We start from the raw sequence: 12,637 nt of genomic DNA, 5'->3' as shown, positions 1-12,637 counted from the left end.
TGGAATATTTCTCTGATTGCATGCTGATTCTGCCCTGTGGTGAGGTCCTTTATTCTTCTACCATGGCTACATCTGAAACGGCTACGAAGGATGTGCTTTTCTAGAGTGTGTGACCCTGCCTTTGGGAGAAGTGCACCCTGTGAAGCTGTTGTGTTTTTGTTTGTTTATTCTTGGTTGGATTTTTTTTTCTTCAAGGTTCCCTGGAAGACAGTAGGCTCTGGCCAGGATGAGCCCCCTTTGCTCTAGGTGCAGCTACCTACCTCTACTGTTATCCTTCCGTCTTCACATTAAGTCTATTTTCTTTGAATGTAGCTGCTCTCCTGGTGGCTCATAACCTGAAGTTACATGGACTAAAGGTAACCACCCTTGAGTTGCTTTTGGCTAAAAGGCCAAGTCTTGACTACTCTTTGTGCCTGATGTGGGTACCTTGAGGTGCACCAGAGTGGAAGCTCCCATACTTTTGCACACTTTCCACTTCCCCTTGCTCTCACATGGCCTTGCCAAATTTATCTGTGGGCCACCACCCCTGTCGTCAGCCAAGGTTCCTGTGCTCAGTCCATGTGTGGTCAGGCATGTTTTTTTGTTAGTATGACACGAATCTTCACCTTCTCTGGGTCCTAAGGTACTTTCTTTGCCACCCCCTACCCCTTGATCAGGTCACTGGACATTGTTTCACAGTGTCACTGAATCTCTTTTCAAGGAACCGGTTATGTGTTAGCTATGGAAAGAAATCTTAGAATGTCAGTAGCTTAACACAGCAAATCTTTCCACAGAGCAGACAGGCCATGATGCTCTTCTGATCAGGACAGGTGTCCTGCTCTGGATCTTCAGCCTTCCTCCTCCCTTAGGGAGGAAATGGAGCACCATCATAGATATTCCAGTGCACCTGTGAGATAATTGTTCTGGAGCTATACTTGCTAGATCCTTGTAGCACAGGCTGTCCCTGACTTCCAGAGAGCTGGGAAATGTAAATGTTGCTACATTCCTCTGGTTCTAGGGAGAAAACTGAAAGTACGGATGAAAACTGCTAGGTGACTGCCCATCTACTGATTAGAAAACAGATGTCTTCAAGACAAAAATAACTTTGACATGGCCATCAGTTTTAGGAGGCCGTCTGATCTTTGATCAAAGGGAGGACAGGCTGTCAGCTAGCTAATCCAGAGCTCTGGAACTGCCCTTGTGTGTGTCTCTGATTCCTCCTGTGGAATGACCTAGTTTTCCAGATACCCTGTGTCTCTGACTGTTGCACATTACTGTCTGCAGGAGAGTAGGTGCTACAGCTGAGAATGCCAAGCGTTGGCTGCAAGGGGAAGCTGGTGCATCAATAACTTTCCTTCCCTTGATGTTCAAGGCAGTCTACAGGAACTGGTTAACACTCTAAGTGCATTCCTTTATCTCTTGTAAATATGTCAGCCTACTAAGGGATGCTCACACTCACTCTTGTATGTCAGATGCTGAGTCCAGGATGCTGCTTGTTTGCTTTCTGCTTTTACTATAAGATTTTGGTCAGTATGAGACTTTTACAAGATCTAGCCAGTCAAAATTCCAGCATGAGACTTCACCCTTATCTGAAAAAGTACTGGCAACTGACACCTTCTAGGGGAGAGTAGAAAGTCATTTATCTTTGGATGTGTGGCCACTGGTAGGTTGTTCATGCCCCACTGAATGTCCCTGACCGTGCATACACTAGTTGTACTAGTTGGGCCTAGTGGGTTATTAAAACAAAATAGAAGAGGACAGAAAGGGGGGGGATTTGTGGCAGAGTCCAGAAGGAGTTGAAGTTCAAAATACATTAAGTATATGGAATTCTCAAGGAATAGATTTAGAATGCTATAGTCTCCATGGCATTATCTCTCTCTCTCATTCTTTATGGTCAACTGACCACATCTGGACTTTACTAAAACCCAAGTGGCTGGGCACACCTATGAGGAGTTTTTCTACGTCATCAGAAGTGGGAAGGCCCACAGGTAAGCTGTGCCACACCCGTGGTGGCAGTCTGCATAAGGGACGTGGAAGAAGGAAGTTCTCCGCTCTCCTCCTGCTTGCCCTCCCTCTGCCTAGCGACTTGAATCCTTCATGGGCACAAGTACCTACTTTTTCAGGATTCCAGCATATATTGAAGACATCTGAACCATCCAGCCTCACTGACTGAACACTACTGGATTTTTGGACTTTCTATTTGTTGGCAGCCATTGTTGATTTGGTTAGACTACAGGCTGTAAGCCACTTTAATAAATGCCCTCTTTATGTAGATTCTGTTGCTCTAGAGAATCCTGACTAGTACAGTCTCCTTGAGTTGTCATCATATTCCTTCTCCAAGATCCTCTTTGCATCAAATTATATGTGTTTGGGTGTGTGTGTAAGTGTGGTTAATTATGAGCATATGTGACGGTGCATACATGTGTGTCTGCATATGTGTTTTGTCTCTTCCTGTAGAATTGCACACACTGTCTTCCTCCACATGAGATGTGGTATCCTGGCCAGTGTCACTGCCATGCCTTCTTTCTTTCTTCCATGTATTTAGACTAACTCATTCTGCTAGCTCCTGGATGGTAAGAGCAACATGAGGTGCTCCAATTGCTACACTCAAAATTTACACACAGTTTCATCCCATGTAACTGCAAGAAAGTTGGATTCAGAGCCTAGAGAATGGCACAGTGGAAGGTTTGCATCTCATGATCACATTTACTAGTTTATTTATGATACTCCATATTGTTCTGTCTCAGAAATAGTAGCCCTAGTTGCTCAGGCCAACAACCTAGGAAGCATGTTTGACTCCTCTAGCCCCTATCATCCACTGGAGAGCACGGCTCATCAGTGTTGGTGGGCTTCCTTGTCATCTCACCTGCTAAAGTCCTAAGCTTGGACATGCCAGGAGCTTTCTCTACCAGACCCGCAGTCAAACCTATGCTGAGATAAAACCCCAGGAGTCTATTTGATGTTAGAAACTATAGGATCTGTGGACACATCTTTCAGTATCTCAAACCAAAATATCTGTTTCCATAGCCAGTGAGGCCTTGCAGATTTCTGCCTCACTGTACTGATCTATCTATCCCTCCAGTCAGCTGAGAGTTGTCCTGTTGAATTAAATATCTGCCCATGGAAGACGCCAGCACCAGACCAAGGACAGCACCAGCCACATAGAAATGTCCAAGCCACAGTGGCTGGAGTGTGGGGAAAATGGGGAATTTATATTCTAATTAGATCACACTGATATTTCACAAAGCAACAGAAGGACTCTTCTGATGTTTGATCTGGAGGAGAGAGGCAGGTGTCCTGAAGATGAGAGACATTCAGGATTCCTAGTACATGGTGGCTATGCAGGTTCCTCACAGCTATGCACAAAGTGCCTGCCATGTGTCCAGTCTGTCCTGTGTTGATCCATAAGTGCCTGCTGTGTGCCGAGTCTGGCCTGTGCTCATCTTGTGTTACAGTTTGATAGGCATTTGTTCTTTAGCAGACCAGTGGTAGTTTAGCTATGAAACAGGTCTTTGAAACTCTGAAACTACTAGTAAAACATAAGCTTCACATTAGGGCATAAGGATGACTTTCTGAATAATTTTGATAGTGTAGTCAGCAAAAATCATTGCCAGTTACGTGTCTGACAGGATTATTGTGTGGAATATACAAAGAACCCCCCAAAAAATTAACAAGAAAACAAACTACCCAGTTGAAAATGGGCTCTAAAGGTAAGCATAGTCCATGAAGGAACCTAACCATTTATATGTGTCTAATAAACACAGAAAAACCAAACCAAAAGCCCAAAGTGTTGACATCCCTAGCTATCTGAGAAATGCAGGTTAAAACTACTTTGAGATTCCACCTCTTCCCAGGCATAGTGGTCTTCATCAAGAACTCAAATGACAGCAATGCTAGTGTGGATGTGGGAATTGGGAATGCTTAATCACTGTTGGTGGGGTGCAAATTTGGGTAGATGCTATGAAAATTAGTTCAGTAGTTTCTCAAAAAATTAAAACAAGACACATATGGCCCAACTATACTACTCCTGGTATATATCTATCTCAATCGTATCTGTCTGTCTGTCTGTCTGTCTATCTATCTATCTATCTATCTATCTATCTATCTATCTATCTATCTATCTATCATGTATGTATGTTATCTGTATCATCTATCCATTTATCATGTCATGTATCTGTCTACCTACCTACCTATCAGATTATCTATCTATTATTATCTATCCTACCTACCTATCACATTCTATATCCTCCTGCAGAGATACTGGAACGTCTATGTCCATTGCTGTTCTATTCACAATAGCTAGTAAATGGAATCAGCTTAGATGCCCCTTAACCAAAGAATGGCTAGTAAAACAGTGTATGCACAATAGAATTTTATTCAACTGTAAAGAAAAATGAGATCGTGAATTTTGCAAGGTAAAGAATGGAACTGGAAAATACATTATAGTAACCAAGGCCCAGAATGTCAAACACTGCATGCCCTCTGATATGATTATAGCTTTGATTTCTTTGTTTGTTGAACTTGGGATGTCTGTAGAGACATGGGAATTAGTAATGGGCCATAGGGATGGGAGAAGAGGCATCGAAGAAGGTGGGGATAGTAGCACATGTGTGATGTGAAAATGGCTGGAATACTGGGGATGGCAGGAATGTGAGGTGGCTGGTCACATTGCATCCATAGTCAGGAAACTGACAGATTACTAATGCTCAGCTCTCTTCCACCTTAAATGTTTTGTGTGTATTAATCAGACATAGTGACGATTTTATTATGGCATTTCCACACATGTATGTTTTGATCATAGTCTCCTCTCACCTTGACCAATCCCATTGCTCTTCCCAAATAATCCTCCTATTTTTCATATCATTTGTTTCTTCTTTTGTGTCCCAATGAATGCTTACAGGAACATGAGTAAAGGGCTATTTACAGAAACGTGGACACCTAACCAGTGATGTAGCCACTGAAGAAAATGTCTCTTTTTTTTCCCCCTAGCAACAATTAACTACCTAGAAATCCTGAGGGAGATGTGGGGACTCATGACCCACTTTGCTGTCCCTCCCCCATGTCAGAATATTGACAGGGTCACTTTAATGTAGGTAATCCCAGATGCTGCGGATTCAAGAGGGGATTGGCCATGTCCTTCCCAGAAGTTCCACAACTTTCCACTTCTTTCTCTGGCTCTTACTAACTTCCCTTTTCTTCTTTGGTAATGTCCTCTGAGCCTTTGAGGAGGTAATATGGATATTCCATTACTGGGCGGTCACTCAACACTCACTTAGTTTTAGTTACTGCTGCACACTATAAAATGAAGGTTCTCTGACCAAAGCTGAGCTCAGCACTAATCCAATAGCATGAATAAATACCTAGAAGGCAGTTTGACAACATTGCTCATTCATAAAAGCAGCACCATCAGTTTCTGTGGTCTTGGCCGCCGTGTGCTCCACTATTGTAAGCGTGAGTATAATTTAGAGGAGAGGGGCATGTTTTCACCCAGCAAGGCCACTTGACGGAGCATCTAGGGTCCAGTTTTAGATCAACTAGTCTGTATTTTCTTCAAATCCCGCTGTTCTTAGTTTTCTGAAAGAAGGTCTCTGCTTTTCCTTCTGATGATAAAACTTTAGAGGGTGGACCGGGGCCTGATCAGCTGTTTGTAGAGAGGTATAGGCATCCTGATCACCAGAAAACACAGGACTAAAGATTGGTTGCTGTGCCTTCAAGTACATCTGTTCCCACAGCAGGATAGGATGAGTGGAGTCAAGGAATCCTCTAACTTACTACCACAGGGCTCTAAGGTGGTCATGCTCAGTAAATTGTTTAATAAAGTGAGAAAACATGGAGAACAGTTTTGACATTTTATGCTTGTTGAGACTTAGGAATGAATCACTGATGTTGTAACTTCCATCACAGAGTATCGAGATAATTGCATGTGTCCAGATCCACTGAGATACTCGAATACCCCCTGAGGTTCCTCATTTCTGTTGCAGTATCTCACCAACTCCACCTAGGCAGGGGTCTTCCTTCAGGTCAGGAAGGTGGGAGGTGGCAGTTCACCTTCAGAGTCCCGGAAGAGACCTTGAGGGTGGAGGAAGGCCTGTGGAGTGCGGACCATGGGAGAGCAGAAGAGTTCATTCTGTGCTCACTGCTACCTTGTCTTTTGGGGGAGCTGGAGTGAGTGGGTAAGCGTGATGTGTAGCCATGCTCACAGTGATGAATCAACTGGACTTTGATGTGTATGACACAGGGTACCTGCCCTCATCTTACTTATGCATTGTGTTTTCAGGCTGACAGGAAACACCTCCAGAGATGCCGTCCACTGGCGGCCACATGAGTGACATAGTTACAGAAAGATACGTGGTCGAGTCTAAGCAGTCTGCAGCTCACGCTCCACTTGCTTGTAGCACACAGCACTGTGCTTTTCCTTTACACGGGAACCATGTCTGTGTGTGGAGCCCCAAGGACCCTTCTCACCAGGCACGTTACAAACCAAGGTGGGGTCTTGTTAGGTCCAGGGCTGCAGAGGCCTTGCCCTGCCTATTTGTTTCTCTCGTATTCTGGAAACATTAGCTTTCATGGAGTCAGCTGTGAGCTGTGGCGGATGATGTTGATAAACAAAAACATTATGTCACATTCTTGTTTTTAAAATACAAATGGTTGTGAATTAACTTTCTTTAAAAAGTCGTTGCAAGAATATGAACAAGAAAAGACCCATCTTAACTTAATGAAGCCTCCTTTTGCATCCTGCTTGAGCATTCTTACTTTGCAATGAAGAATAAAATGCTTAGGAGAAAAGTGTCCCACATAGGTGTGTGCACTTGGGAAGCCAGGTCAGGGCTTCACTCTTGCTAAGTGCAGTGCCATTTAGATCTCTGCACCAGAGACACATTTTCCTCATGTTTAAACTTGATGTGACTGGAATTTCACACTGCATTCTTCTGTAGCAGTTTCTTTTGTTCACATGTATTTAGGAGAGCTCCGATTCTTCCTTTTCATAGTTCCACAGTATATTGAACAGACTCTGTTTAATCCATTGTATTGTTGGTAGAATTTGACCCTCTCTCTCTCTCTCTTTCTTTCTTTCTTTCTTTCTTTCTTTCTTTCTTTCTTTCTTTCTTTCTTTCTTTTTCTTTCTTTCTCTCCTTCCTTCCTTTCTTTCTTTCTTTCTTTCTTTCTTTCTTTCTTTCTTTCTTTCTTTCTTTCTTTCTTATTTGATGTTTTCTAGTACACTCACGTAGAAATGGCTAAGTTACAGGCCATGTACATACTTAGTAGATAATATCCAGGAGGTTCTCAAGTGGCTGTGCTAAGCTGTGTCTTTGCTGATGGTCAGAGCTATGGTTGATCACAACTTATCTGTACTTGATCCTTCCAGGTTAGCCCTGTTAGCAGTCCCCTGTTACATAGTTCTTGCATGCCTTATGATGATTAGGGTTCAAGTCTTGTTGCACACTGATTGGCCACTTAATGTCCACTTGGCAGATATGTGTGTTCAGGGGCAACTCTGTTTGCAGTGCTGGAATCTCATGATTTTATTTCTGTCAGGTTATCTGTAGTTTTCATGTTCGTGTGAAGAAGGTCTTTATATATTCCTCAGGATGAACTCTCTTTTTCAACCCAGGATTTATGTTTGTTTTGGGTAGCTTGCCATGCTAAGGGCATGTCTCTTTGCTTTGTGAGTTTGGTCTTTTCTGGACTCCTAAGGCTGGGAGTTGGCAGCACAATGCTCTCGTCTTAATGGGTTGAATTCTAGCAGAAATGTGTTCATCCACCCATACTTTTTACACCCCCTAGATTGATTGTCAGGTTTGCTGTATGGCACAATCAATATGGCAGAAGGAATAGTCTGTACCTCATCCTATATGCTACTCATGGTATGGCCTTGAAAAGAGTGCATTTGATTATATTGAGTCTCTGTTCTTAGGTCTTTTAATGTCTTAGTTTCTCAGCAGCATTTTATAAAGCAGCCAAGAGTCACTCTTGAAGGAGATTTCCTTTCTTTCTGGAATACTAGGGATTAGACCTAGGGCCTAGTAGAGAGTAGGCAAATGTCATTATGAGAGACAAGTGCCTGCAGCTCCTGTGACCATGTCAACTTGTGTGCACCTTCACTTCCAAAGAAGCAAAGGACCCCTGACCACTGGGCATCTCACCCTCTCTCCCGTCTGCGTGTTTTCCCTCTTAACTGTGAGCATGGGGATTTGTTCATCGCCTCTCTCCATCCGCATCAGGATTACTATTTCTCTAGCTCACAAGTTCTCATTGCCAGGCTCTCCTCCACATGCATACACAAATCCCAGGATCCTCCTGCTTGGACTTAACTACTGGCTTCCAGTTTCTTGGTGTGTTTGCTATCTGATCTCCTTATATACTGCCAGCAGCAGTTTCAGGCCACACACCCTATAACTCTGCTTTACTTATTTTTAGAGCCAGTAGAGCTTCCATATCCCCTGCTGTGTAATGGCTCAAATGTGTGATTTTCTGCCAGCTTCCCCCTTAGCTGTCAGCATAACCAGCACCTCTTCTGTATCCACTGAGTATTCAGTATACATTTGTTTAATAAGTAGGAAGAGTGGGTACCCTGCCTCCTTGTATCAGTGTTGGATAACAACCAGTAGTGATGTGGTCACTTGAGAGAATAATCAGCAGTGTGTTCAGAAATTATAATGAATTAATTAAAAGTCAACACATCTAATAAATACATTTGAAAACCTTAGGTTTGAAATTATATTGTTCTAGATTTTTTATGTTGACCTATTTGCTTTTTAAGCTTCTTACCCTCCAAGGACACCATCATTTGATTACTGCTATGGTTTTTGGAAATCAAATAGATCCACTTCTACTCTGCTCTGCATCAGAGGATTATATTATAATGTGGAACATGGACGAATGCAGAGAGAAGGCACTTAAAGGTAAGCATGTAGAGCACAGTGTAACGACATTCAAATGGAGAAATGCTGAGGAATACCTACTGGAGGTACAGTGGGAGGTGTAGTGCTTGCCTGCTGTCTTGTTAATTTTCAGCTTCACGGAGGCTAGGGTCATCTGAGAAAAGAGAACCTTAATTGAGAAAAAGATTGGCCTCTAGGCAAACATATAGAACATTTTCTTGATGGATAATTAAAAGGGCCCAGACTGTGGTGGGTAGTGGTCCTGGGGTGTATAAGCGAGCAAACCGAGCAAGCCATGAAGAACAAGTCAGTAAGACGTCATTTATCTGCAGCACTGAGTTCAGGCCCTGACTTCCTGGGTGATGAACTATAAGTTGTAAGATGAAATAAATATTTCCTCCCCAAGCTGCTTTTGGCTGTCACATTTGATCATGACAGTAGAAACCCTAATTAAGATACCTACGATGGAGGAGACCGGGTTTAATCCTAGCCCTACCGAGGGAGTAACTCATGTATAAATACACTTGTGACAGTCAGGGAGTGGGACATGTCCCTTCAGTGCTGCAGGTCTAGTGTACCTTGTCATCAGTCCCACTGACCACTGCTGATGCAGACTTGTGTTGGCTTTCTCTTCTGTATTTTCTTATTTTAAATATCAATATTGTACACCCTTGAGGATCTGTGGACAATTTGGAGTATTTTAGCTCATGCGTAAGTATCCTAGGGGTTTGTGTTGCAAACAATGAGGAAGGAGCAAGGCTTGCTATCTGCAGGCGAGTTTCCCACTCAGATTGAATAGATAACACACAGGTGAATAGTAAGTTCTGGGAGTGTACATAAGGGAAAAGTTTGTTGACTTCTGCGGAAATGTAGCTGGAGCTGAAGACAGGAGGCTCAGCTGAGGCCTGGGATATAGGTAAAAGGATATGGCTGCAGAGAGGAGGAGGGGAGGGAGGGAGGGGGGGTGAGTGTCTGGATTACGAGAGCTTTCCCAGTTGAGGCTGGTGGCCACATCCCAGATGTACAGTTACAGGATTATGCTGAATGATGCCAAGGAACCACAGAATTCTAGCAGCTTGTGCCTCACTGCTGTGAGTGAGTGAAGTATGCCAGAAACATAGCCAGATCTGTGTCTTTTTACAATTTAACACATTTTTGAATAATAATTCTCAAGGTGTGGTGGTTTCACTTGCAGCAATTTGCCAATTTATTCTACCTTATAATCTAACTGAGGTGAACCAATTTATTTCAATCTTATTTCTAATATTGACTGTCATAGCACATAGCACGTAGTGAGTCAGTCTATCCATCCATCCATCCGAGTTACAGAATGAACACGAGTTAAAGAGGCTGGACAGAGTTAAGAGGTTTTAGAAATGGGCCAGTAGAAATGTAAGCAGAACATGTATTGGGAAGATGAGGAACCCAAACTGGCTGCAGGAAGAAGCTGTTGCTGAGAGTTAGGGGTAAAGGGGATGATATAGAATTGAGCTTAGCTGCAAGGTGAAAAGGCAGAAGAGGGTTGGGACAGGAACATCAGGAGCAAACGGATGAGGAAGTGGACAGGCAGATGGTAGTTAAGCTATGTCAACATCAGGGAACCTCACAAATCTGAAACCCAGGGACAGCTGGGAGCTCTATATTTACTTTGACAGGTACACTAGTTATCAGAAGACATACAGAATGCCATTGTACACATTAAAAAGAGCTGCCTCTTTGAGACTATAGATAGACAGCCCTCTGTTTTAAGGGGTTGTTCTCCTAGAGTATAGGTAGACACTTCTGAGTTAGAGGAACCTATACCGTGGTGGTTTAAATGAGAAGGATCCATATAGGCTCATATGTTTGAATACTTGGTCCCCATGTGATGGGGCTGTTTGGGAAGGACTAGGAGGTGTGGTCTTATTAAGGGAGCTGTATCACTGGAGATGGGCTTTGAGGTTTTAAAAGAATATACTCTCTCTGATTTCTCTTTGTGGATTGGAGCATAAGCTCTCAGATGCCTCCAGAATCTCTACCATGATGGTACTGGACTCCCTCTGCAACTGTAAGCCCAAAATAAATTCTTCTTTATGTTGCTTTGATCATGATGCTTTATCACAGAAATAGAGAAGTAACTAATACACATAGACTTAAAGCCCTCATTATTAGAAGACTCCTAAGGCTGTATGTATATAGACAGTCCTGTGTTAGAAAGGGCTGCACTCCTAAAGCCGTAGGTAGATGGTCCTCTGTGTTGTAAAGTGGGAACTTAATGGTTCTTTAGAAAGTCAGTGTGTTGCATGGTGTTTTGCTGGGGCAAACAGGTGAAGGAGTGCTGTCCTGAAGTGGACACAGGTAAAAGGCTAAGACAGACTAATGAAGGAACGTTTGGCTGAATCAGACACAGGTGAAAGGATGCTCTCCTAAAGCAAGCACATGAAAGGACATGTGATGAAGGATTCTTCGATGTTGAAGGATAATGACTCATGTATTGGTCTACCTTATATGCATAGTTGAGCTGCATTTATTGGGACTCCATAGAGAGAAATGCACCAAAGGGTATGCTGCAGTTTCTTGATGCTTCTACAGACTCGGGCTGATTGGCAGAGCGATGTCCACCTAGACAGATTCATGTGCTGAGGCAAGACACATGCTGAGGCAAGACTCGTGCAGGATGATGGGAGTACGTATAAGAAGGACTCTAGGACAGTGACAGAGGCTAAGCTAGGCTTGCTTGTAGAGCTAGCTATGCAAAGCTTGTTGTCCTCTCGTCTGCTGATCTTCGCTTCACTGAGAGAGGCACAGCTGGGAGCTTTTCCTGGTGTTTCTGTCTGCTCTGGTTCCCTCCTGTTGACTCAGCCAAGGCTGAGGCCTGGCTGTCTCTGCTAGGTTAATGCCATCGCTGCTGATTTGTGTTTGCCCTCCCGACTCTCCTGAACTGGACTGCTGGTTTATCCAGGAGGTGTTTGCAAGTGGATCAAGCTGCCTCTGCTAGTTGGTGAACTGAACTGCTAATTTCCAGAGAGCACAGATGGGAGTCGCTCCCAAGAACCTTTCTAAACAGGTCTACTTCCCCTGTAGCCTTTCTTTCCCACTACCTCTGGTGGGTGGTGGGTTAAAGGAGAGGTTAGAGCATTTAAGAAACATCATTTAAAATAGATTTTGAAAAATTAGTTACAGTGTTGGAAGGAGCTGCACTGCTGAGGCTGTAGTCCATAGCTGTCTGTGTTAGAAGTTGTGTTAGAAGATTTTGTTTTCCCATAGTCATGGTTACCATGTTTTTGGTTCTTCACATGGATGTGGATGATGAATGGTCTGGGTAGAAGGTTCTTTCTGAATCATGTCAGTGCTCACTTGGTGTCTGTCACAGTACATAATAAATTTTCCGTGTCTGATTTACTATGCTGAAGGTCCTGGAAGTGAGAATGGACTTGTTCTTTGGGTTTGAAGGGGCAGTGGCTCCTAAAAGCTGTACGTTCTCCTCAGTGCGGCTGTCCTGTCCTCTACAGGAGTCGGCCTAATTGTATTTGGTTCCTGAGCACATTGCAGGTCTTCTGTCCACACCACTTCGAGGATTGGATTATGATTTTATTTCATGTGCCAATGGCTTATCCCTTTATTTCTGTCTGGACCTTCTAATTTAGCCTCCAGATACTTCCTGCCGGAAATACCTTGTCACATCTAAGAGCACTGTAGGCACCTCTGCTCCTGGCCCACAGATCCCCTCTTACTGGCTTTCTGTCTGGGTTCTCCAGGGCTCAATCCTTCAGTTGCTCAGGCTAGGATCTCAGCTC

At 43.5% G+C, this 12,637-nt stretch overlaps 1 protein-coding gene across 21 annotated transcripts in view; it reads left to right on the top strand.

Annotated features, from left to right (window-relative positions):
* Positions 1 to 12,637, top strand: part of Wdr27 (WD repeat domain 27) — a 118,199-nt gene that overhangs the window by 1,079 nt on the left and 104,483 nt on the right. For 9 of the 21 annotated variants that reach the window (XM_063280900.1, XM_039100076.2, XM_063280899.1 and 6 more), the window contains exon 2: positions 8,741 to 8,882. In XM_063280900.1, the coding sequence (XP_063136970.1) occupies positions 8,780 to 8,882 (103 nt within the window). In that variant the 5' untranslated portion in view covers positions 8,741 to 8,779. Of the gene's footprint in view, positions 1 to 195; positions 357 to 5,397; positions 6,465 to 8,740; positions 8,883 to 12,637 lie in introns of those variants that run through there. The other 12 variants (XM_063280897.1, XM_063280894.1, XM_063280893.1 and 9 more) reach the window with 5 other exon arrangements.

The sequence above is a fragment of the Rattus norvegicus genome, chromosome 1 (genome assembly GCF_036323735.1).
Source record: "Rattus norvegicus strain BN/NHsdMcwi chromosome 1, GRCr8, whole genome shotgun sequence".
Taxonomy (NCBI): Eukaryota; Metazoa; Chordata; class Mammalia; order Rodentia; family Muridae; genus Rattus; species Rattus norvegicus.
The sequence above is the reverse complement of the archived record's forward strand: the minus strand, read 5'-3'. Positions and strand labels throughout refer to the sequence as shown.